The sequence below is a fragment of the Thermobia domestica genome, chromosome 5, assembly GCF_964235325.1.
Source record: "Thermobia domestica chromosome 5, izTheDome1.hap1.1, whole genome shotgun sequence".
NCBI classification, from domain to species: domain Eukaryota; kingdom Metazoa; phylum Arthropoda; class Insecta; order Zygentoma; family Lepismatidae; genus Thermobia; species Thermobia domestica.
Genome location: NC_137458.1, coordinates 194615172 through 194642839, shown reverse-complemented (window position 1 = coordinate 194642839; position 27668 = coordinate 194615172). Strand labels below are relative to the sequence as shown.

Sequence of the window (27668 nt, the reverse complement as noted above, 5' to 3'; positions counted from 1 at the left end):
GCACTCTGATTAGAAATATTAAAAAGACTTCAACGACTTACCACTCTACAAGCTGTGTCTTCATAATAGCCTCCGTGACGAATTCGGAAGAACACGCAATTAGTAACCCTAAGGTTGATGGTTCACGCCCAGCTCAGAGCACTTTCGTTTTATTTTTTTAAAAATGTTTTTAGACTCATCCTGATGCAAAGAAATTACGTATATAGGCGATTTAACGTATTTTAGGGGAATAATTTTGTGGTTCGTTGGCGTTCCGTCGCTTCTCTGCCGGTGGTGGTATAATTTTCAAAACGGAAGAGGGACCAATTTTCGGCTGCGGGGCCGCCAATTTTTGGGGACATGTCACTAGTTGCCTATCGGTGGTCCACCGACGCTTACGGCATGGGATAGTCCCTTCACGAGTGAGGCAGATTGTAATCGACCAAGAGTGTTTTGGAAAAATGGGAAACATCTTCCGACTTCGACTTCTGAATAATCCGTTTAGGATCAGGTCGAATCAAGGCTGCGCCACGGGAAGGTAGAACAAGTGAGGCAATCGTTCCAAGCACTACGCTCGACAGCTTCCGTCTCATTCAAGACTTAGACTCTTCAGGAAAAGTAACAAGTTTATTACTTGTAATTTATTCTTTGAGTCAAAGTATTTTGCAATAAACCATCGTTTTGTAAGATATTTTTACGATTGTATACTATTAATTTCGAAAATTGTACTCATAATATAATTTCCCATCATGGATTTGAAAAAATTAAAGTTGGAACAAAGAAAGATCTCCGATCCACATGTCTCTTCATGTTTGATATGGAAGTCTCATCTTCATTATTTACCCTTAATTTATTTTAGTCCTAGGCAATGCGAATCGACGGGATGGCTCTAAGTGAAAACATTCATTTAGATGGTTAAGTAATCAGGAAATTCTTGCTGTTATTTCACGAAACATAACAGATCTTGAGGAGAAAAAAAAAAAAAAAAACAATTTTGCTTACCAGGGGGAGGGAGTAAATCATCTGCTTACGTTTGCTTAACTAGGAAGAAGGCAAGGGCGCCGAACCTGGGGGGCCGGGCCCGCTCAAAGCTCATGTAGGCCTCCTTTGTATTTATGAATATACAATATTTGGCATCATTTGAGTGTAATTTGTCTTAAAATCCTCATATATATATATCTTCTGCATTTTAATGCCCCCCCCCCCAAATTTACAGGGAAATTGGCGTCCTTGGAAGATCTAGTGAAATGAATAAAAATGTGATAACGTAATACTTGAACAACTCTATCTAATGGAGGAAAGTAAATTAGTATTCAACACTTCTTTCAGTTTTAAGCATTTCAAAGATTCTCGTAATTTAGTAGCCTCCCGGATTTGCATTTTTGAAGTACGGGAACTTTATCTATACCTTAACGTGGGAATCGGTTTCGGACCATGCACTTAAGCCGCTTTGTCATAAGAGGCACAAGGAGTTTTTCTTTCGATTTCTTTAGGAATATTGCGAATGGTATAACTTTTAAAACTATGTTTAAAAAAGAATACACATCGACATAATAAGTTGATAATCTGATACCTAGGAAATATATTGAATTGTTTTTAATTTGTTCTCACGTTTCCAAAACAGTACTTATGCTTTTTTTATTCCAGCCTTTTAATATAAACATTTCAGACTATTGTCTGTTCTAGGACGATACAATTCTAGTTCATGTATATGCTAGCTTTGGAAATACAGAAGAGTTTCGCTTATCCGACAAACAGGCAGGCAGAACGCTGGATAATATGGATGTGTTAAGAAAAGACCTATTAAAAGTAAAACTTATGATATAATTTTACATATTACGCATATAATAATAATGTTTTATAACAAATAACTGCACTGCACTGAATCAGGGACGTATTCAGCGTGAGAGCCTGAGAGCTGTCTCTCTTCGAAACTCAAGCACTTTTTAATAAACTTGCCTTTACCCTTTTGAGGTTCTTTTATATCAGTTTACTAGTAGTTAGTGTCCAAACTTTGGGCAATGTGCTGTTGTCTTGTTATAATTCTAAGAACATACCATAATGCCATTATACCAGGTGCAGTGGCGTATTTAGGGGGGTGGCTTCCGGGCTTAAGCCCCCCACGAAATCTTACTTAGTATAGTAAAGTAAATGAAATATCTTGCAGAATTTTCACATTTCCAGGCAAATCCCCCCCCCCCGAAAGTTAGCAAAGCCCCTCCCGAAACAAAATCGTAAATACGCCACTGACCAGGTGGAATTAAAGAACAGTTTTAAATAGGATTAACATTTCGTTTCCGTTCTGTTTTTAACTTTAATATATTAGAACGATACACTCCATGTCTTCTTGCTATTGTTGTTATGTGATATACGTAGCAGACAGTTTTTTTAGTTACATTTCTCTCGAAAATATGTTTCATTTTGTTTGTGCTATAATGCAGTTTCCAAAATAAACCGGTTTATAAATGAAAAGTAGGAAAAAGTTTAAGAGAAGTACAGGACTGTTGCATTATTATTATTATTATTATTATTATTAATAATAATAATAATAATAATAATAATATTTAAAAACATTAGAATTACGTGCTTACGAGGATTCGTGTTGGGCCCCCTCCGAATAGAAAACCTGGATACGTGTCTGCACTGAATGATAGACGTATGAGTCAAGGTGTAGACGGGCGCGCTAGGCGATAGACTCCACAGCATGCAAAATAGATTAAGACCACAACTTGCAGATCTTCTTGCCGATTGGTGCTATTTGCAATGATATATCGGATCATACGGTATGTGGAACAAAGGATGGTCGGATGAGCGAGACCATGGTGTATTGGTGTTTCACGCACCTAAACCTGTAAAATGTTTGTATAAACAATTATCTTTCACTCCCTAGCTAAATTTGTGGGTATGATCACACACCTTGCCTCATAAAGTATAGTCTTATAAAGAACTCCCGCCAAGTGAACTTTGTGGTGGACAAACACCGTGTGCGTGGGTTTTCTCGGGGTTCTCCCGTTTCCTCCCACTTTCTTCATTCCACCATTTCATTCATTACTCATCATCACCGTCTCCTTTAGCCTAACCGGCATAACCGTGGGATGTAAAACTCGAAGATTTCATTTCATTTTTTTCTTGTAAAGAAAAAAATTTTTTTTTAGCTAAAACCTAAAGAAAAGCCAACTTTTTTTTTTTTTTTTTTTTTTTTTTTTAATAATGGCAAACTAGTCCACTTCATCACGATAAATCAGGTTTGGTACTAAGATGTCTTTTTCTGTCCGTATATATCCTTCACACTTCGTTGGAGACAAAATTGTTTTTTCCCCAAGAAAACAGGATGACAGAAACTATACAACAGCATGAACAGAAAACAATAACTATTAACAATAGTTCTCTAATCCTGGATAAATACGTCATTACAGCAAAATATCAGTAAGTTGTCCTTATTATATTGCTTCGGTTCTTATTAACATAAAAATTATAATGTTTTGTAAAAAAAAAAAAAAAAAAAAAAAAAAAAAAAAAAAAAAAAAAAAAAAGATGGGATGAGTTTCGATGTGGTGTCAAAATAATAAAATAACTACGACTCCGCCACTCTATCCACCTAGCCACGGAGGCTAGGTTGTGTTGGTTTTTTTTTTTTTTTTTTTTTTTTTTTTTTTTTAAGAAATAATCTTCATAACCATGGTTTGTATCGCTTCGAACCTTAAGATAAGAGTTTTTCTGTTTAATTTTATATTTTCGTACGACATCTTAGTTACAGAAGCTAATTCATATTTGGCAGGCAATCTACACACTAGGTTTTAACCTATAAATGCAACATTTTATTCCACTATCCAGTTCCTTGGTCCAATCCTCGACTCCCCTACTGAATTCCCTCCGCAATTGTGATCTGCTACTGAAAAAATCCCTAGAAATCATCGTTGCCAGTATACACAAAACCGAGCATAATTTTGTTTTTTGTTTATATTTTTATTATTTTATTATATTTTTTGGAAATATCTCCTTAGATGGATTGCTTTCTATTATCTCCACATACTAATAACTGAATTTTACCCATAAACGTAAGGAAAATGGAATAAATGCGAAAAATCTTGAGTTACAGTATACGCACAATTTTTTTTGCGCATGGGAGTACATCCTCCACAGCCGGATGGTCCTCTAGCACAGATGAAGATGAAGACACTAGAGATGGCCTAAAATGATGCTGATTTTGTTCAATTACCTTCGAGGAGCAGACGAGGAACGACACATTTCATTACAGATAAGTTATTAGCAGCCCTCGATAAGTGCAGAATTAGTGATAGGGATTCCGCTAACGTGATAAGAGCAACTGTTGAGGCACTGAACTACGATCCGCGAACACTGATTTTAAGTAGGTCATCCATAAGGCGTTAAGGAAAGCATATAGGAAGAGAAAAGCCAAGAACATTCAGGACCAATTTCATTTAAACACGTAAAAGTAGACAGATTACCAATCGCAGTGTCATTTGGTGGGAAAACACAATTGTTTGGTGTTTTGAAACTGGACAATGGTACGGCTAAACATCAAGCAGAGGCAGTGTTTAACATAGTAAATGAATGGAGAGTCACAAAGATATGTTGCGACACAACGGCCTCCAGCACTGGAAGCGTTAAAGGTGCCTGTGTTCAGCTGGAACAACTTATCGGACAAGAGCTGCTTTACTTACCTTGTCGAAGGTATATTTACGAATTGGTATTAAAGAGTGTGTTTGATACGAAGTTTCAATTGTCAACATCAGGCCCAGATGTGCATTTATTCAAGGAGTTCAAACAATAACTTGCAACATTTAACTTGACAAAATATGAGCCTGCAGTGAAGGACAGTTTTGTGCAGTCACGTGCTCAGAGCACTCGTGACAATGTGCTTCATTTTACTTTCAGTACTCTCAAACAGCAACAGTGTAGGGATGATTTCAAAGAATTCTTGGAGCTCATCATAATATTTCTGGGAGGTACATTACCGAATGGAAATAATTTCCGCTATTCAGGTGCCTTACATCATGCAAGATGGATATCAAAAGTTATCTAAAGCTTGAAGATATTCATGTTCCGAAAACAGTTCCTTCTTTCAAGTGCTGGAAAGAAATCCCTACTAGGCATTTAACTTGTACGTCCAACATTGATTCACATGCAGCAATGCTATTGCTGCACCACACAATGATTTCCAATTTTTAAAGAAATTCTGGGAATATCCGGACCAAGCCATGTCCCAGATTGCATTGCGCAAGTTTTGTGGCCAGCTGTAGTACCTGTCACCCGAAATCATCGGCATTTCTTTATTTGATAAGAGTACACCGAAAGAAACCACAGTGAACATAGTGAAAGCAATGAAATCATGTGATGTATCCGAAGAAGCTTATTATTTTTCAGATGGATCAGCAGCACAATATAAGCATGGAAAAAGCTTTGCTAACTTGTGTAAGCGCTAAGACAGTTTTGGTAAATGTCGTGTGCATTTCTTTGCCACAAATTACGATAAGGGTCCCTGTGATGAAATTGAAGGGACAGTGAAGAGATTTACTGAAAACACAAGCCTTCAAGCGACCAACTGACTAACAAATTCTTACTCATCAAAATATGTTTTAAGTTTTTCGTTCAGAACTTCAAAGGAATTAACTTTGTTACTGTAACTGCATACGAGATTAAGAACAAGAACATCTCGAAAGTCGCTTCAACAAATCACAGATTTGATGGAACATGAAATCACTATAGCTACATTCTAAAGGACTTATCTACTCTCCTGACAAATGAAACATTATTTAATACAAATCATGTGCAGTTCAGAATTCAGGAATGACATACACTGAATAATGTTAATCAAATAACTTTGAATAACTATGTTAGTAAGGTAATTGATCTCTCAGAGAATAATAGTGAAGTTCAAGTGATATTTTCCAAACCAGCTTAACCATCCACCACCATTACTTCGCAAAGAAATGACATTATTTGGGTGAAACTGCACAACATAACGGTGTTCTATATCCTGACCAGCGAACGAGTGCGGGCGGCCGGTTTTGGAACTAAAATACAAACAACAGTGTTTCTAACCGGATTACTTGTAATTAATCTATCACAGTTGTTTTTGCCCTGTTCATAATAAACCACTTTACGCACATGTTTAAGTTAAGACAAACACAATTTCAAAAGTTATGTAAGTTATTTTCAGAACATTTTAAGGGACTGCAAAAAAAAGTACATACGCCCTCCATATTAATTTGGCAATAACTTGCGAATAAACTAACCTCAGTGTTGTACAAAGGAACACTGAGAACTTCGTAGCATTAGAGTGTAAGGAATTCCTACTTTATCTGTTAACAAAACCTCGAAGTTCATCTTTGTGAATCAAAGGTATCTTTGGCAACTGCGCTTTCATTGTTTAAAGCAAGTTTTATTGTGTAGTTTTGAGATAAGGCTTTTTCGAAATTGCTTCCAATTTGGACCATGTGATCGATCGATTGACAGTACCTTCAGTAAGAAATTTTCATTGAGATCATTTTCGGATGTGCTGCAAAAGACTGGTGACAGAGAAACTGATAATCTAACCGCCTCCGAAGGAGATTTGGATCCGCCCCTAATTAAGATGGTAGATAAAGATAACTTTCTCTGATATCTAACCTGTCATTATTTATCATAGTTTGCTAATTTAAAAATCCAGTATTTCTACCATATTTTGAAAAATTTATTTAAAAAAAATAAACCCAATGTTACATTGGGGGCGGTAGGGGAGCGATTAAAATTTAAAGTGGGGAGCCTGACAATTGATTTCTTATAGCTCCAGTGAAATTCAGAAAAAAATGAATTTCATATTAAAAAAGAAATACAAAATACATTTTCATGGTAACTCTTACATTCATTATGTTATTATAAAGTTAATGGTACGTTTGAAATTGATTAGAGTGAATAGATATGTATTTAAGTAACAAAACCACTTGCGTAAGTTTTTCAAAATATCAAGTTAGAAGAACGAAGTTTGTCTTCCATTGCCATCTCATTGCTCAAAGATACCGGCGATGAAACAATTGGCCGGAAATCATGCGGCCGCTTCTTACATCAAATCATGTAGAAGAAGATGAGTGCCGGCGTTAGGGGCGTAAGTTTTTTTTTTTTTTTTTTTTTTTTTTTTTTTAAAGGATCCCCTCTTGGAACTATACGTAGCACATTTTAGTACTTACGCTTGAAATAAAAACACAGCTGTTTAAAGACGATTGATTGCCTTTGTCTTTGAATTTCATATGTGCACACAGGATTTGTTAAACAAGACCGTACATCTGATATGTTCGAACTATATGCAACTTATGCTCACGGGCTAAACTCAGTCTTCTGAAGTCAATCGACAAATGATTATGATTACGGACACAAAGACAACACTAGACTCCCAAGTTTCAAAATTATATTGTGTATGAAAACAGATAATAGAATTAATTCTTTGTCACAAGAGACCTAGGGTCTGAAAGAAATTCAGAGGAAGTTCAAAGGGAATTTCTATACTCATAAATAAAAGTTGTGAATTTATTGTGTATTGAACCAATGATATTTATGCTTACATTACCCATACGCTGATGTTTTATCGATACTTTTATTTCACATTTACCAAAAGGCTGGATTACGATAACAATCCTAAAAGAAAGATGCATTGTAATCAGGTTTTACAAGGCAATCCCGAAAGACAAGCTATCCAATCCCGTAGCCCTTTAAAAAATTAAGAAAAATTTCTTCTTCATTTCCTTTTCCCCCAAAGGGTTCACATTCATCGAAAAAATGAAATGAAATTTCTTTAGTTTAACGTCCCATGATTATGCTCTTTATGCTAGAGGAGACAGATGATTAATGAAAGTGAAAGATTGTAAAATTAATTGTTGAGCTTTCACAGAACCACGTACAACAATGACACATGCGCTAGCCAATAGACCAACAAAGAGAATTTCCACAGTTCTCGAGTGGAAACGTATCGGAATTCTTTCTTGGCTACAACTTAAGAAAATAATTTAGTTGTCAATCGATAGACCTACATTAAAACAAATAGAAGCATCGCGAGCCTTAACTTGATTTAAACTTACAGTTACAAGATATTGCGCAAGTATCTAAGCTACCAACCCATAATTAATCTTTTAGTCATTAACATCTTATTATTGAGTTTTACAGGTTTCTACTGTTTTATAATGAAATCAAATAAAACGTAATCATTTTTTAAATATATAATCTGCTTAATACACGGTAGAAATTCACTTGTGTGCTATCTTGTTCTTAAATTGTTAATTTCCATGCATATGCCATTATCCACAATACATCTGCATTACTGCAGGAATAACAATTACTGCATTTAATAACAACTATATAATTTATGGAGTTCTTTATTAAGCGAAACAGATTAAGCTACTTATAACATGTAAACTGCAACTTTTGAAAATCGTTGGATACACTGCAGAGTGACGCTCTCCGTTCCCCTGTCCCACCGCGCTTACCTAGAAACTGATGTAAACACAACATTAGCGCCCTCCACGAAAAACCGCACTAATATCCTGGTCAGGTAATAACAACACGTGAATTTACCAAAGATATTGGGAGAATGTATCACATTACTCATAAGAAAAGCACAGAACTTGCACCGAAATGATTAACCTACTTTAAAAAAAAAAAAAAAAAAAAAAAAAAAAGTTTATAATGTAAAATGAGTTACGATAAATTATATACACAGTACGTAGGAAAAGTAACGGAACTATTTTTCTTTACAGATAACCACTAGCCTCATCTATTGAAGCAACATATCACCGGTAAGCTGGATATCTGCTCAACAAAACGAGACCATAATCATGAGAACCGATTAACATAGTGTCAAGATATTGCAGGAAAAGTGAGTGTATCTGGTGTCAACTCGTCACAAAAACACGATGGAGCACAGAGCCAATATTAAATTTTGTTTCAAGCTAGGTAACACATTTACACAAACATTGGAAATGATAAAGTGAGTGTATAGTGACGAGTGTTTATCTCGTACACGTATGTTCGACCGGTATACAAGATTCCGGGACAGTCGTGAGTCCTTGGAAGACGACTCAAAGCCATGCAGACCGAAAAACAAAAATCGCGATGAGTTGGTGGAACAAGTGCGTGAAATGTTCGCCCACAACGCGAATGAGATGGATGTCGGAAGAACAAATACGACGAAAGACATGATTCACGAAATTCTGACAAAGAAATTAAAGAAACGAAAAGTCTGTGCTCGATTTGTTCCGCACACCTTAACTGACGACCAAAAACTTGCTCGCACTGGACATTGCACGAACCTGATTAAAACAGTCAAACGGAACGGAACAGAACATTCCTGGAATCGATTATAACTGGTCATGAGACTTGGTGCTTCAAGTACGAGCCGGAAAAAAAAAAAAAGCCAAAGTGTTACGTGGAAGTCCCCAGGTTTTCCGAAAGCGAAAAAACTGAGTTTTAAAAAGTCACGTGAGAAGACAATCTTTATTTGTTTTTACTATTCCAAAGGTATTATACATCGGGAATTTGTTCCGCAAGGTCAAACTGTTAATGGTGAATAATATATGGGTGTTATAGAGGGTTTGTGAAAGCGAATCGTATCGTGGAACCATTTTCAGCGGCCATTTTGAAACAGGCTTGCCGAAATCAAAACAAATTTTGTGCTAACCTGTTTGGTTTTCCACGATCTATCAAACAAGATATCACTCGACCTATATTCCCATTTGAAATTTTCAAGTTTGTCCCGGGGCCCCATGATGGGGACCCTGGGGACACCGCGACACCACCATTCCACGTTTCCTATGGAGCTTTCCTTTTTCATTTTTTGTTTCATCTTTTTCTACTCAGCCGTTTCTGATTTATAAGTACTGAAATTGTATCGGATACAGGACAATTTTTGAGGGCCATCTTGAAAACTGTGTTCCATATCAAAAATTGTTTCCTACAAAAATTGTTCAATTTTCCAAGCTCTTTCAAACTAGGTATCATTCGACCTATGTTTTCATTTTAAAATTTCACGTATACCCCTCTCGCCACAAATTGGGCTGTGGGGGAACTTCGTGTTAGGCTCATATTTTAGGCCCCTCTGTATTGCACATTGATTCTTAATATTTTTCTTATTTGATGTATAGTTCGCGAGATATTGGCTTGTAACACTTAGTTTGACCGACCCTGTATATATAAAAGATTTATTTCAAGAACTGTTCGCAATAAAAAATATGGTGACTATTTCATTCCATAACATATTTTCAAAAGCAACTCTTGTGCACTATATCTTGTTATTTTTGTTTTACAATTATTTGAAACACCTACAGATTGTTTGCACAATTTATTTGTGGTGTAAAAATAAAGATGAGGTCACATAAAAATATATGTTTTAACATATTACAATATCTTTCATAGAAACCGTGCAGTAGCTTGCTTTTTTTACACCACTGGTTTCACACACGACAGAAAAAAAAAATGAGTAAAAAAATTGAGATGGCGGTAGATTAAAACAGATATGATATTCTTTGTCAGCATGTCGTTACTGAGGTAACTTTTAGTGAATATAATCACAACGGACAAGCAACCATTATATTTAACGTGACCATTTCACATGGAATATGCCATCTTTGAAAACAGGAGAGAGACCAATCCATGGAGTTTTCTCGTATGTTGTGGAAACTGCTCTCATACTTGCTACTGTCTGGTTATCGAATTTTTGGTTGGTTAATAGTTGATTTGCTCGTATTTCATTTAGCATAGAAGCTATATGAGACGTGGAACTACAGCTCGATGTGGGATCCGTGTATAACACGAACTTTACACCGGAAATGAAACCCGGGTCTCTCGCACCGAAGATACGTACGCTAACCATATATCCATGAGTGTATTCTATCCTATTTTTGCAAAATGTCGTTATCGTATCTCTCAACTATTCTTGTTTCATACATGTACTGCAATTCTGTTTATAGATTCTTCTCTAATGTAATTAATTCAGGATATGAATTGACGCATGTATATAATAATTTCTAAACGTACCCTTACTTACTCCTATAATATTTAACTTAATATTACTGTTATTTAATATTTCTTCGTTCCCTGAGTTCTTCTTCTGCCCATTGGAGAACTCACTGGTATTTTATCTCACTTCTCAGAACTCTTCTTGTACTATTTTTAATAATACTGTAAAATCCTTGCATTGGAACACTCTTCTGTTGAAATTGTTTACTGCTGTGAAAAACTTATGCACAAGATTTTCTATGAAAACTTGTGTAATATTTTAAAAATTCTGCACATATAACATGCATTTTGTGAAGATGATGTTACAATCTTAAATCTATGTTAAACATTAATTATACATTCAACTTCGAAGAGTACGCACTTCTTTTACTGGCTATAGTATTATTCAAAACATATAAATATTTACATTACATAGGAAAATACACCACATATAAATATTTGCACTAGGCTTAACTAGCCTAGTGCAAAGCACCAGTGTGACCGTTTTGAATGTTTATCCTTCCTCTGTTTCTTGGACTGCCGGAAATTTTTTTTCAACTACTTATGTTCCCAGGTGTCCTTGTGGTTTGATAATAGGTAGTAATAAATCTTGAGCATTTTGATTGCTGTTCCTGAACCTTACTGTAAGACGTGTGCTCGGCTTACATAATGACTCAAATAGATAATTTTGTCTTGTTTTAATTGTATATGTAGTTTCTAATTATGTGATATATTGAGTTAAGATTATTACAGTGAAACCTGTCTATGTTGGCCACCATCGGTTCCATCGAAAAGTGGCCAACTTACAGAAAATAAGTGATTTGTGTATTTTTAGAATAAGGTTTCTAGTATTACTTGATTTTAAAATTTTAATAAGCAGTGGCACGACAGCTACTTATAAATAATGTATATAAAGTAATCATAAAAATATACAGGACTAGAAAATATTACTATAGTATGTTTAATATATGTGCATACCTTTCTCTTCCTGAAAACTAGTCTGGTACATTGGATTATTCGGATTAAAAACACAATAACGCAAAGAACCATGTTGGTTCGATCCCAGCTCGTGCCGTGTGGACTTTGTGGTGGACAAACACCGTGCTCGTGAGTTTTCTCGGGGTTCTCCCGTTTTCTCCCACTTTCTTTATTCCACCATTTCACTCATCTATCATCATCACTGTCTTCTTTAGCCTAACCGGCATAACCGTGGGACGTAAAACTTAAAGATTTCATTTCATTTCACAAAGAACCATGAAATAGAAGCGTATGTACGCAGTTTATTGAAACTGATATTATAGCACACTGAGTTATTCAGATTGAAAACAATAAAAGCTAAATTATAAATTGAGAAATTCATATGCAATTTATGACTTTGCAGTTGTTACTGAATGGTGGTTCATTCTAGACGTATTTGTTTTATTCTTTTTTGGCAGATATACACATTCTAATATTGTAGTTAACTACCTCTTGTTAATGAGCTAGAAGTGTTTCCCTCGGAGCAAAAGATGTTTTGAGAAAATCTTGAGGGAATTCATATCTGAAAAACTCCGCTATCTTTTGACAAGCCGACAGGTGCCAATAGTTGACAATTGAGATGGTTAGTTTTAACCTTGAGAATTTTCCGGAATTACTAAAGCTCCCCACTGATGAGAGGAGCTGATATAGCTAATGGTTTTACCAAAACAGAGAGGGTAAACAAATACGTATAACCATTTCCTGAATTACTGTACGTGCTTTCTCTTTTCACATCTTTCTTCACCACCCTTTTATGAGGGTAGTCTTCTGGCCATTGACCTCCAAGAGCAAATCGCGGGAATCCTTGCTTCTTTTCTTCAGTCACAAATACAGAACATATGCCTCTCATATGGGAATTCAAAAGGGTTAAGAAAAATAACAAAACTGTACTTTGCGTGGCCAAGATACGCAGGTAAATTTATCATTATCATCTTAGGGTAAACATTGCTCCAGTGTGCCCAACTTCCAAGATAGAGGTGGCCAACTTATAGAGTAGTAAGTAACGAATGTCTTATAGGAAAATGCACGTTCAAGACGAACTAGGCCAAGATAAGCAGGTGGCCAAGTTGACAGGTTTCACTGTATTTGAAGATTTAAAATTGTTATTATTGAGAAGGAATTCATATTAATTATGTAAGTTCCTCCTGTCGAGATTCAAATTTGGGTTCCTCATTTTAACGAAAAATAACTCAATGTTTCTTTCCATGTAAGACAATGATCTGGTCTAACGTTGTTAATCTACAGGTTGTTAAAAGAAAAAAAAAAAGTAATTAGTCTAAATGTTTGTTTCCCTCTCCCACGAATAACAAATAGTTGAGCTTACGTGTATATTGACAACTTGAGGTAAGCTTCACGTACACTTTCATGACCGCGCTGAGTATACATTATATCTCCTTGGATGTCTATGTTTGTTTGTTTATGGCTTGTTTTATATATCTCTAATGTTTACGTTTGTCGTATTGCAGCCAAAGGATTCCTCATGGTCAATTGTTATTGTCTGAATCCTATTGTAATACTTTTGTCTCTGAATCTTTACTTCAAGATGATTTAATATGATGTTTGTCAATACTGCAGACAAAGGATTCGCCTTTCTGTTTCAATTCTGCTTTTGAAACAACATAATTAGTATTCAGACATATTTTTAACAACTTAGTAATTTCATACATTTTTTCTAAATCTGACATTTTGTTCGTTCTAAGACACAATTGCATGTCAGAAAATAGCTAATAGTAAGAGTGTTAGGCTACTGGAAACGAACAGTTTCTACAGCACCTGAAAAACTCACATGGATCAATCTCTCCAATCTAGAACAAATGTCACGAGGATTAACTTATATTCTTAAGAAATAGAATGTAAGTCCTGCAATGAAACCACAAACAAATATGAAGAAGTCATTGATAAGTTTAGAATTATTTTGCAGAAAATAAGATTCTATCAGGAAAATACTAGGTTGCGAGTGAATGTACCAAGGGATGACATAAAATAAAACAAGAACAAGGATTAACAAGCACGTTTAAGATTCCAAAAATAATGACACCGCTATTTCTGTTCTTTCGAAACTGCAGGGAAAAGTCAACACAAAATTAAATATATGGAAGTCTTGTGTAAATCCAAGTCACACACTGAAAGAAAACGTCATGAATCGATACATACAGAGAATTCTTTCTTGAACACAGATAACGGAAATTTATAAACGAAACAGAAAGTTAGTTGTACAATTAATGGATCATACGTAGAACAGTAAAACTAACTTATAACTTACGATTATTTATTTATTTATTTATTAATACAACTTCAAGCATAATTAAATTTTATATGTATAAACTAGCAGAATACCCGTTCTTCGCACGGAAAGAATACGTTTCACTTTGAACATAAAGGGCTGAATTTGGATTTAAACGGCATCGGAAGTCTGTTCATCTCAGCGACCTCGAAAGCTATGGATTCGACACTAATATCGGTTATCTTCGATCATTTTTAAAAATCTCCCCATAGAATATAGAAGATTTCGATGGGGAAAACTGAAAATCACTAACATCTGGCAACATTCAATCTTGCAAAAGAAGAAACTGTGGGGGAAAAGTTGGGCAAATTAATGTTTTATTCATGTTAACTGATAACTTTCTCTTATTATAAACCTAAAATTTACAAAATTCTATTTTATTCTTAGCTATAGGTTCAGCAGAAGCAGGCAGTAAAATCTAATCAACAATTCAATAAAATTAATGAACGCACATAAAAGACGAAAATAAGGTGATAAATCTGTGTGCAATACTATAAAACTCATCTTACCAACTTAATGATTTTAATTAGCATCCAGTTATTAGTTGATGTCGTCATTAACTTAAAAAATACGGGCGCCAAACTGAGGTAATTTTTGGGGTTCTTCCTTGCTAACTCACAAACAACATTCACAGCTGCTGACTGAACTCCTGAAAATAAAAGCAGAGTTCCAATAATTAATTTCATAATTTTACTGTCCCAAAACACTGGACTTTAATGTACGATATTCACAGATTGGAAACGAGAATGAGACAGAGTGCTATACATCAAACTTTCTCAGGGAAAAAAAGAAAAAGAAAAAAACTGAGAGGAATGTCAAAATAATTCAACTGGAAACGAAAATCAGAATTTCCAATTTAATTAATGCTTGTTTTAAAGAGGTACGAAATTCAACCCAAACTTCTCCAAATACAACGATTAATCTATCCAATATTGACGTCTGGTATTGTTTGCGGCGTGCATGTCACATAACCGAAGTAGTTCAAATTCGAAGATGCTCCTTACCATGAAATAGATAGTGATAGTTCGAGCCCTGTATTCTGTATTGTTTGTGTGACTTAGCAGCCGCAAAGATGAAGGTGTACGAAAGGCTAACTCGGGAACTTACGACTTATAAATTCAAATTGGACCATAAAGTTGTGGGAGAAACCTGGGTATTTGTTTTCTGCGAATGATCAAGGCGCAATTGATCATAGCACAGCGATGTCTCAATAAATTTCGTTCACGTTAAGAACTTTTCCAAATATCGACTTTTTACCGTATATTTGCGTAACTCCGATGAGAAACAATGTGGTAATGAGGACTTAGTCGACCGACAGAGCAATAAATTGATTATATATGAAAACTGCATTGCCATTAGACAAATTGCAAACTGCGTCTCCTCATCTCTACTAGACTATGTCAACCTTGGTTTGAATAGTACTAAACAGCTTACCATATAAAAATAATTCAATCAAGAATCACGTAATTGAACTTACAGACAAAAGAGTAATCCAAAGTTTAGTCTAAACCTAAGAATAACGTCACAGATGACGGAAGTTAAAGATTATGATATTTAATTTTCTATTTCAGGTACTGCAAAACTCCTAAATACTAAACTGATGAAGCAATACAATACCGGTTAACAAGTTTCGAACACCACGGCTTTGTGCCGTGTGTCACGAATACTTTTGTCTAAAGCAAGGATGGCTAAGTAAAAGACCGCGGGTCGCATGTGGCCCGAGGTCTTTCCATGCGGCTCTCGAGAAGTGTTCTTTATATGTTTGATTGGTACATAAACATTTTAAAACAGTTAAATTGTAATGACTTGGACTAATATACAAAGTGGATGTATGTTTTAGGCGCTGAAATAAAAAATACATTTCAGGTTAAGCTTAGTTAAGCTAGTACTTTACTTCGTTTATTTGGGTACGTTAGGTACCTAAACATCTAAGCATACCATTTCTGTTCAGACTGCAACGTAAAAAATTGATAGTTTCTTAACATTTTTAAACGTCGGTATCATTGAAGGTAGGTATACGTTTTTATTTGCTATTTAAAATATTTTTTCTATTTCTTACATATATCTCCACGCTTGAGAAATTATCCAAGATATTTTTACCAAACCTTGAGAATGTAAGGATATTTTTCGAGCAGAAGGAACTTTTAAGACTCGTTGGAAGAATTTCGTCACTAAGAACGTAGTAAATCTGTGTCCGAGACTGGTGCATTATATCAGCACACTTTAGTGTTGCAAGGTGTTTCCTCAAGAATTAATTATTCTGAAGTACCACTGAAGTATGAGTAAGAAAATGAAGATTAGTGATGAAAACCACAAGTTTTAAGATAAATGGGAAAGTGAATTCCTCTTCATGAACAATCGAAATAATAAACCGCGGTGTTTTGTGTTTTTACGAGTTCTCTCGTATCACAAGAATATAATCTCAGTCCCCATTACAACCAGAACCATGTAGAAAAATACATAAGTTACTGCGGACAGGTACGTGCTACAATTGTCGCTAATTTGAAGGAAAAGGTTAATGCTCAATTTTTTTTTTTTTTATATATATATTATTATTATTATTTATACAAAGCTACGCCAATTCAAAGTCATTATCTCCGCACTTCTTCTGTTGTAAGTTCAGGAATAGCAAAGGTAAAATAATGCTTATCTGATTATGGATTTATGAAAAAATGTTCGATAGAAATGGTCAGAGCTCTTGGAAAAGAAAAATTGCCTCGAAACTCAAAAGACGTTCCCCTATCAAAACAAATTATTACCAGAAGAGTTGAAAAATTAAGTGTTCATGTTCACAATAATTGAAAACTATCATTTCTCAGTCTGAGTATTTTTCATTGGCCATCGATGAACTGACCGATGTTACGGATACAGTTCACATTTTAAGCTGCATTAAAACTATTTCTTAGGATTTTGATGTTCATGAAAATCTTGGTAGTACTCCATTTCATGGTACTGCAAAAGCCAAGGATATATATAACCGATTCCATTTCAAATCGTCCAGGCAAAGAAATATTGGTCTCCATCATACTTTCAGATTTCATTCATTTTCTATATATGGGGTCTACATGCAATATTATTAGATCCGTATTTTTTCTCTTTGCTGAAAAACATTTCCCCGATATACAGCCTTCCAAAATGGCTGCCCTCCTCTCGGATTGCTCGAAGAACTGAAAAACATGTCAAATTAAAAGTTTTATTGTAGAGAAACGAGTGTACTTAGTAACATCATCGCAATAGCAGGAAGAATATAAAGTAGTGTGTTTCACTGAAAGGAAAAAATTCGTCTTTGGGTCCAATAGGAATCGCGCAATTTACTCGCAATGTTGCCAACTTTGGTGAAATTTTTGCTAACTTCAAACAGTTTTATTTCTGTCCTCACGAGACATGTCAACCATTTGCTTCTAGCATCGAAATCTACTTGATAAGGTCTCTTGAAAATTTAAAGGACTTATGTTTCTGATTATTACATCGTACGTTATACTATGATGAAAAGCTTAAAATTTCATTAAGACGCCACGTTTGGCTGCCATTTTCTCAAGAAACCCACCTTTTAAAAATCTGAATTTCTTACAACTATTGAAGAAGTACCTAAGCATTTAATACCCGTTAATCCTTCATGGGGCAGCATCCCCTAACGTTAGCAATTAATTACTGAAATTTCGATTTTTGTACTTGGAACGTAAATATTTCTTATGGGTATTTAAATCCCATACACAAGGCGATTTGAAAAACAGTATGAAAATTTTGAGAGATGAATCCTGACATCAAATCAAGTAGAAAAGTTCCCATAAACATGAGTCAAATTCCGCTTCGTTTTCGAGTTACAGGCTTTCCAACTTGGGACCCAAAATAGGCTCGCAAGAATGGAAAATAAAATATATATTTCGCGTTAAATCAGAAACTATGCGTTAAAGTTATAGTGAAGTTCTGAAAGTTGATTTGTATCAATATCATGATTTTTACGTGCGTAAGGGCGATGCAATTCGGTTGGTAGTGTTGCCAACTTGGTAACTTTTATTTGTTTCCAAATGACACTACGTAGATTTTATTTGATATTTGGTATTCATTCATGATTGTAAACATCCCATGAAAAACAAATTTCTCCACGTCACCACAGTTTGTGAAAACTTACATGTATTTCATTAAAAGGTTTTATCTCGTGCATTATTGATAATATGAAACATTGAGTGTGAATTTCACTTTATGTTTACCATCATGAGTAAAACCAAAATGTTGAATGAAAACTACGTCTGTGTAATTTGTCACAGAAAGAAGATTTCTTTTTTATTATTGCAGAACCTCTCGTAACTAAGCATGAAGTTCGAATTTGTTCAAGAAGTTCTACTGCAACCACGAAACAGTTTGTTACGTGATTCGGTGCCGTGAACATCGTCCTAGTGTTCTCTGGAACCATGAAAATTGTTTTCACTGGTAACATGACATTGTAGTGCACTAATTACAGTGTTTGTGTGAATAACAATGGAGAAGTTTTATTACAGTAAGGACCGGATTAAATGTGTTGATTATGTTAAAAGGCATAAGAGGATTGTATACTGAAAGAATTCTCGACAAAAATTCTATCTTGCTGTAAAATATATGGATTGCGTACAGCGTGTCTGCCCAAACGTACTATTAGGGGAGGATGATTATTTGTGTCCTGTACATAAGGCGATTTGAAAGGCAGTATGAAAAATTTTGACACGGTAAATCCTTCACCGTAGTCGAGGTTTCACCGATAACAGCCGTTTTAATGGCGACACATTCATGTTTAGTACGTTAACTGTTTGGTTAAGGTTCCAAATCTACATTCAGAGGAACAAATTCTTTATCTTGCTGGTGCATAATTTCATCTTTACAATTTCTTCCGTAGTCACCAATATAATACACATTCGCGCTGTTTACAGTAAATATTCAAAGCACCCTTTAAACAAATAATCACTCTTTCCTAATACTACGTTTTGGCAGACACGCTGTACAAAATACATATAATTTACCGCTTTCTGTACACAATTCTCTTATGCCTTTTAGCATAATTAACACATTTATTACGGTCCTTACTTACCGTAAAAGGACTTCTCCATTTGTTATTCACACAAACACTGTAATTAGTTCACTATGTCATGTTATTAGTGAAAACAATTTTCATGGTTCTAGATAACACTAGGACGATGTTCACGACACCGAATCACGTAACAAACTGTTTCGTGGTTGCAGTAGAACTTCTTGAACAAGTTCGAACTTGATGCTTAGAGTTACGAGAGGTTCTGCAATAATGTGCAGTCGCCCCCTGTCGGTCTGAAAACTCAGATAATGCGCTTATAAACAACGTAATTGGGGATGTCAGAACCGACAAGTTGCGCCCAGGATGAGCTTGACAGAATGTAAGGTACGCAATCTAACCTGGGTTGCATTTAAATAAAATCAAACATGCAAAAGAACTAGACTGTGATGTTAAAGGGGATGAGAGGGGTGAGAAGGGAGCACGTCCTAGGACAGGTTAACCTACTTGCACTTACTTGTAGATCTGGATGTTGCCTCCTTGATGATGCTACCAATGGGCTGACGTCCGTCCATCTCTCTATCTGGCTGGCTGGTCGTCCAAGTAATCGAAGGTTAAGAGTTAGTGAAACCCGGACAGGAAAACCAATTTTATGAGGACCGCAAGTTCAGTCCGAGTCGAAACTTCTTTTCAGAAAACAATTCATCGTCGTTAACAGCTATGTAACGTTAGCTGAAACAAAAGTGCTCTTTAGGATAGAGCAAGGCTAAATTTGTCGCAACTTGAAAATGAAGTTCGCGGTCTACATCTTAGCTCGTCTCTAATTCCTATCGACTGTCGCTTCCAAAAGTCTATCAATCGTTTTTGTTTAGGGTCCCTTCCGGGTTCATATCTTCGGTTATTCACTATGTTTTCTGTCTTGATGAAAAAGTGCATGCTCGTAGATTAACCAAGGTAAGGTGATGGTAGGAATGCGGACGGGGAAGCAATCTGTTGTTTTTATTAATTGAGAAATTACAAGTGTAAGAAGGAAATAACAGACAGCAATAAGACTTCCTAGTAGGAAAGGCAAATGAACTTAGAAAAAAAATCGAAAAGTGATTTAACATTAAATGAGTGATTATCCTTTTCACTGTAATGTTTTTTTTTAAAATAAAATGTCCCATAGTCCAAAATAAAATATTTTGTCATGTGTCTAAATACACATATCTTCACAATAATAAAAAGGAAATCATCTTTTTCTTATGACAAATTACACAGACGTAGTTTTCATTCAACATTTTGGTTTTACTCATGATGGTAAACATAAAGTGAAATTCACTCAATGTTTCGTACTATCAATAATGCACGAGATAAAACCTTTTAATGAAATACATATATAAGTTTTCACAAACTGTGGTGACGTGGAGAAATTTGTGTTTACAATCATGAATAAATACCAAATATCAAATAAGATCTACGCACTGTCATTTGGAAACAAATAAAAGTTCTACCAAGTTGATAACACTGCCAACCGAATTGCATCGCCCTTACGCACGTAAAAATCATGATATTGATACAAATCAACTTTCAGAACTTCATAACTTCATAACTTTAACGCATAGTTTCTGATTTAACGCGAAATATATATTTTATTTTCCATTGTTGCGAGCCTATTTTGTGTCCCAAGTTGGAAAGCCTGTAACTCGAAAACGAAGCGGAATTCGACTCATGTTTATAGGAACTTTTCTACTTGATTTGATGTCAGGATTCATCTCTCAAAATTTTCATACTGTTTTTCAAATCGCCTTGTGTATGGGACCTAAATGCCCATAGGAAATATTTACATTCCAAGTATACAAATCGAAATTTCAGTAATTAATTGCTAACGTTAGGGGCTGCTGCCGCATGAAGGAAAACGCTGTGTTAGTTTACATATAGATACAGTCGATAAATTAGATGAGATGCATGACCGTATTGAGGAAATTTCCGAACGCGTAGGAAGGCAAGGAAAAGACATTTAGATGGTGTACGAAGAAGCGAAACTCATACATTATAATATGAAGGTAAAAAATGAATAACGCAGACTGTCGCACTGAAATACGGGCAATAGATAAGAACATAAAAGAAATTAGGCGTGATATGGTAGAGCTCGCTCAGAGAATAGAAAGTACTGAAAATAGAGCGCCAGAATGTGAACCCCAGTTACAGTCAGATCTTCCTACTAGATACAAAACACCGGAATTTGAATCTCAGTTAGTGATTGATATTCCTAGTGTCAACAAAACGTCGGAATTGGAACCTGAACCAGAGACAGACGTCTTGAACCACCCTCGTAACAAACCTGATAATGACTTTGCTTATTCAGAATCCAATGACACCGCTAGTATTAGTAGTAATAGTAGAAAAAATTATGAACATATGATTGTAGACGACAGAGGTCGTAAGCGTACAAAAACAACTACCTCAAACCACAGAGAGAAAAGGCGCAAACGAGGTTATAGTTATAGCAATAGGCAAAGATACGCAGACCGGAACGTAAACAATACGACATTTAAAGGGATTCAGAACCAAGACTATACACGAAAGAATAACAGATACAAAAGGAGTCGTAAATCATGGTCACGTAACCTGAGTTATCACAAACTAGCTAGAAACCGCACCAAGTGTGACAACATCAAGAATAGATTTGTACGTAGAGGTAAAAGTTCTAGGAATAGACGAACAGATGGCAGTTATCAACATAGAAATAGTAACCATAGGAAAAGAAAAAAAGGTAACCAAGACTTTGTATATTGATACAAATTTTTCTTCCAGGAAAGCCACGCATTTCTTTTAATCCTTCTTTCAATGATATGAATAGGTGATACACACGTATTCATTTTTCTTCCTTTTTGCTTTTAGTTTCGATGACTCACGGAAAAAATGAAAAGAGGACTACGCATTGTTTTTAAAGTTCTTTTTGCTTCCAGCTTTTAACTGTTTAGCGAAGAGCAGCTATTATGTTTTTCTTTCTCTTTCTTGTTTTGATAAGATAGCCGCTGCATTTTCGACCACCTGTTTATGTCGATGAATAACGGGCGACACACAGCTGATTGATTCTTTTTCTTTTTTCTGTCTTTGCTCAGCGTCGTATTTCATACATTTAATTATATATCAACGTTGCAAACCTTAACCCATTTTTTCCCAGTGTTCCAATATTGGAACAACTTAAAGATGACACAAATACCTGCTCAGCTGGCTACATTGTATCGCGATTAGTTGGGAACGTGCCAACTGCATTCACAAGAAATGGAATGAAGAGGTGATGTACTTGTTTCCTGCTCTATTAGCTTTTGCACCTCGCGGTGGAAAAGTCATTGTCAATTTTTTTTACATACATCGTGGAGGAAAGAAATTAAGAAAATATTCTTTTATTTTTATAATTTTGTCAGTTTATTGCCTCAGATACCTTGATTAATAGTAGTTTCGAGTCATATTAAAGATTTACAAAGAAAGTAATAATTATAACTTTGTACAGTGTAATCTAAAGTACAGTGTTCCAATAATGGAACACCAGGAACGAATGGGTCCATTATTTTCATTATTGTAAAATTTCATTTCTGTCTCACAACTTGAAATGTATATTACCCTTTTATTAAAATATAGAATTTTTGCTTTCGGTACGATTTCTCTGTTTATATTTACTTTGTTTCCAGCTGCGGCGCAAGCACTCATTCTAAAAGTATCGAAAATAGCTCATATTATTTGGTTGTAATTTTGTGCTATTTACACTACATATATATTATAAATTATTTTCTGACAAGGTATGGAGCATTGATTTATGCTGGATGTATAATTCTTCACTGAACTAGTTAGTATCACGCATGTATTTGGTGCACTGAGTCCGAGGTTCAATTCCCTTTGTAGTAGGATTGTACATTCTACAGAGATACCTGATGGTTTAATGATTTTTTGATTTAAAGAAATACTTTCCTCCAACACTAGACTTAGAGCTTAACATGGGACTTGAATCATTTATGCTCTTGCCGGGAATCGAATTAGGGCCTCTTGCAAAAAATGCGAGAACGTTAACCATTTAGTCATAAGAGATTATTATTATTATTATTATTATTATTATTATTATTATTATTATTATTATTATTATTATTATAGCCGGTTATTATTGTGTAACAATTCATATTTTATTTGTCTGGTGTGTGTGTGAACCTCGAGGATACCTGGATACAGTTTCAGCCATACGTTGGACGAGATGTAAATACGCCTAAAGACACTGGCTTGGGAGATACGCTGTAATACAGTTGTCAAATTAAATTCCAAAAGATATGCACTTCAAGATATACGCGGATAGACTATTTTCATCACTTTTATTAGCAAGTGAGTTAGCCGAATTGGGTATTGGTTTCACTGGAACGATTACGAAGAACCGAATATAGAATCGCCCACTAAAAGATCTACAGGAACAAAAGAAAGAAGGAGGGGGCATTTGTTTCAAACCCGACGCAGCTAGCAAATGCATGGTGACGGAATAAAATGACAATTGCGTAGTTCATTTGGTAACTACATGTAATGCTGTGAAGCCTGCAAAGAGATGGATTGCTAGGGAGAAGAAATTATCAGTTCCACAACCTAATACTGTTTCAAAGTATAACAAGTTCATGGGAAGAGTGGGTAGGATGAATGAAAACATTGAAAGTTACATAATTTCAAGCAGATCCAGAAAATGGTGGTGGCCTGCTTGTGCATTCTGTATTGAAATCCCTTTCCACAATGCTTGGCAACTCTACAAGAAAACAGAAACAAACCCATCATTAGATTATCTCGGTTTCACAAGAAGTATAGTCGAAATATATTTGCAGAAATATAGTTCTCTACCATCTTCAAGCTGAAGGGCGAAAACAAGCAAGGAATTTCTGTCACGCATCCGTAGAGGTCTAAGACATGACATTTCCGATCACTGGATAGCTCCGGCTTCACACCTTACCACATTCAAATGTAATTTTAGTTCTTGAATTGGTCAGATCTGTCGGGAAGACAATAAAACATTATTTCCTAAATATCACTCTATATTGATTTTGCATATATCTGAAAATTTAACGTGTGGATATTTTATTCCTATACCTCCCTATAAGAACTATAGGATACATAGTTTAGAATCATTAAAGAATATTTATATTCATATTCTGTAGTAAATATTTATATTTTATACTGTTTGTCGTGTATTTCATACTATAATATTCGTACGAAGTATATTTGCAAAACAAAAATATGAAAATTGATCGCTTGTTTTATAACGACATTTCTTTCTAGAAAAAGTAGAAATATAGAGGTGTTATATTTGTAGAATAAATAACATATATAACATACATTACGGTAACGTTCGTTCGTAATGTCAGAGTTTAGAAAGAAATCTTACTGGTACCGTTCGTTTCTGGTGTTCCAAGATTGGAACAAATATTACTGGTCCCATTCGTTCCTGGTGTCCCAATATTGGAACATGCCAAAACAGCCGCATTAATTACGAAAAGTGGCAGAATTTAATATTAATCGTACATATAGAAGTCTCATTCAGAAAAACAAAAAATTTCAAAAAAATTCGAAAGTAAAAAAATTCGGGCAAAAACGGGTTAATAATATTTTTTTAGATGCTTGAATTTAAGATTTTAGTAAACAATTAACGTATCATAATACGCAGGGGAACCGTACTTATCTAAAAACGGTTTGAACTAGTAGCGCAGTTCCGTACCTCAGCCACTGGGAAGATATTTTGGGCTTATATTTTTATCAAGTGTTTTAAAATTTTCAATTCTTTTTAGGATCTCTTCCCACTTTCTAAATTCTTAAATGTTATTACATATGATTTACATTAACGTTTTTCTTTTTAGAATTAAAAAAAAAGAAGAATGTATCGAGATGCTCAGGATGAGAAAATTTTTAGTTGTTAATTATATATACATCTGTATATTTGTAATTGAAACTTAGTACGTAATCTCATGCGTAGAATATGAAATTTTACACTTATAATCAATGTTAAATTTCTTTTTCAGTGTTAATCTTACGTTTTCGTTTTCATTTTAATAGTAACCCGTAACTAAGTATGTGTATTTTTAGATAAGATTTTTTCAGTATATTTATCGTCTAGTGATATATCAGTAAATATTTTAGTGTTTATGAATCGTAATTTTATTATGTGCATCTGTATGCTAATGTGTTATACTGTTTAGTTTATATACTAATTTTCAAGAAGTTATATTATAGTCACAGTATGTCCCAAAATTATTCGGAATTTATTAGCTAAATTGCTATCGTTTGGAGGATTTGTATAAATCAATATGGCCGAAGGTCTCTTGATACGAGTCTTCAGGTTTCAGCCATAACAAGCAGTATGGAGGATTTCCTTCCAGAAATCAACATGGCCAAAAGTTTTGGAATTCAAATCTTTAGGTTTCAGCCATACTACCAACGACGGAAGATTTTCTTCAAAAATCGACATGGCCCATTATTTATGAGGTTTCAGCCGTCTTACAGAATTCGATATAGATCCCGAAAAATAATTTTTTTTTCTTTCCAACAGCATGAAGCCATAAAGTGTGATGTTTACTCCATAGGATGGTAATCCAAGTAGAGCAAACATTACATTCCATAGCCATTAATTGAATTTTTCTCCCGAGCGTTAACGAAGAAACAAGTTATCACAAACGATAGCTTCTTCCACCGCTAACTACACATAGGTGAAAATTCAAATAGTAACTTTAAATTGATAAAACAAAATTTCAGCATCATTTAACGTGAAAATTAATTAAACACTCTAAAAATTCACTTGTATCAATATATTGCACCATGCACAATAAGGCGAGAGCACATGTAAGGATCAACCCCAAGTTACATTAACATCAATGATACCCACAAATTTGGAAATTACGTTTAATACATGTATTGCTTACATTAATTATCGACACAGGTACTATTTTTACCAATAATGTGTATAGATGTTATATGTATATGTATATATATATGTATGTATGTGTGTGTGTGTGTGTGGATGCAGTGAGTTTATATTACTAGTCCATTTTTTCTATTGCAGAGTTGTTCGAAATGATCCCTACTGCTCTTTCTTTTCGGCGTCCAATGAAGGCTTCTTCCCGCGGTTTCTCTCTAGTTCTCGCTGTTTGCGCGAGCGACGCCGACGAAGCTGACGTAATCACAGGTAGGGCTGTGATTGGCTGCCGTTGGTTGCCAAGGTCGTCGGTCCCTTCGTCTGCTGGATGTTGCTATCCGTGCGAGAATGCATAGCGCTGGTGTAAATATAGCAGTCTTTTTAAAATAAAAGGGAACTAAATTGTCTGAACTAAATACACCAAAAATAATGCACAAATGAGTTTATCACAACTGGCTTCCGAACAGTTGAATGGCAAAGTTCGAATAGGATGTGTTTACCTTAAGAACCCTGGCAACACAGTTTGTGCTTGCGTATGACGAGGACACACTAAGTTTTTGAAGTATACTTCGGTTGGGCCATAGTTCACAAACACTTGGTTAGCACTGCACTCACTAATATCGAATGTTTATTCAGTCCAAAATTAGATATGTGAATAACTGTATATATATTTTTATTATAGTCATAATAATTCAAATGCAAATTCACTCTAATAATTATGAAAATTGAATATCTGACACATACACTAAAATATTGCAAGATAATATGAACAAAATGAGAAAACACTCCAAATAATGAATTAATTTCAGCTTATAAAACACTTTCACTTTGTTACTCTTAATTGAACATTTAAAAATGATTTCAATATATATATATATCTCAATTTGAAGAATAACACTTCACTGTTCATTTAGAACACACTGTTTATACTTTTAGTATATGCACACGCAACACTGTCCAGATTGTCCACTATCCACAGTCCACACTATCCTCCAGAACAATGTCCAATCCCATAGACTGTCCTCTTCGTTCATTATCTTCCCATTGAATGAACACTCGACGAATCAATTTTCTGCTCCTATCCTCTTCCCATTGGATAGGGCTAGGTCCATCGGTGGAAGTTCTTGAAGTTCTCAGCAGGCCATAGTCCTCTACATTAACTTAGGACTACTTTCCAAGTATCGGGCGCCGATATAGAGATGCTTATTGTGCAAATGATTTGCATCTTTTTTTAAAAAAAAAAATTGCTGTAGCTGCTGCTCTTGCATTCGTGTTAATTGGAATGTGAATAGAATGTGTATTCTTCTTATTGTTTGACCTACGTGTGTTCTTCCTTGTGTTATATTCTTCGTGTATGTATATCAAGTGTATATTCTTTACGTGTTACATGTAATTATTACAAAAGGGAAATTACTCAATCGTGGTTAAAAGGAAGTTGACCTGGGATGGGTTAACAAAAGAAATGTAAGTATTTCTTTCTTCATTAC

General features: G+C 35.0%; 1 protein-coding gene across 2 annotated transcripts in view; it reads right to left on the bottom strand.

The window, feature by feature from the left end:
• Window positions 1–27668, bottom strand: part of g (adaptor-related protein complex 3, delta 1 subunit-like garnet) — an 895910-nt gene that overhangs the window by 689326 nt on the left and 178916 nt on the right. For both annotated transcript variants that reach the window (XM_081759537.1, XM_081759539.1), the window contains exon 6: window positions 14776–14915. In XM_081759537.1, the coding sequence (XP_081615663.1) occupies window positions 14776–14915 (140 nt within the window). The remainder of the gene's footprint in view (window positions 1–14775; window positions 14916–27668) is intronic.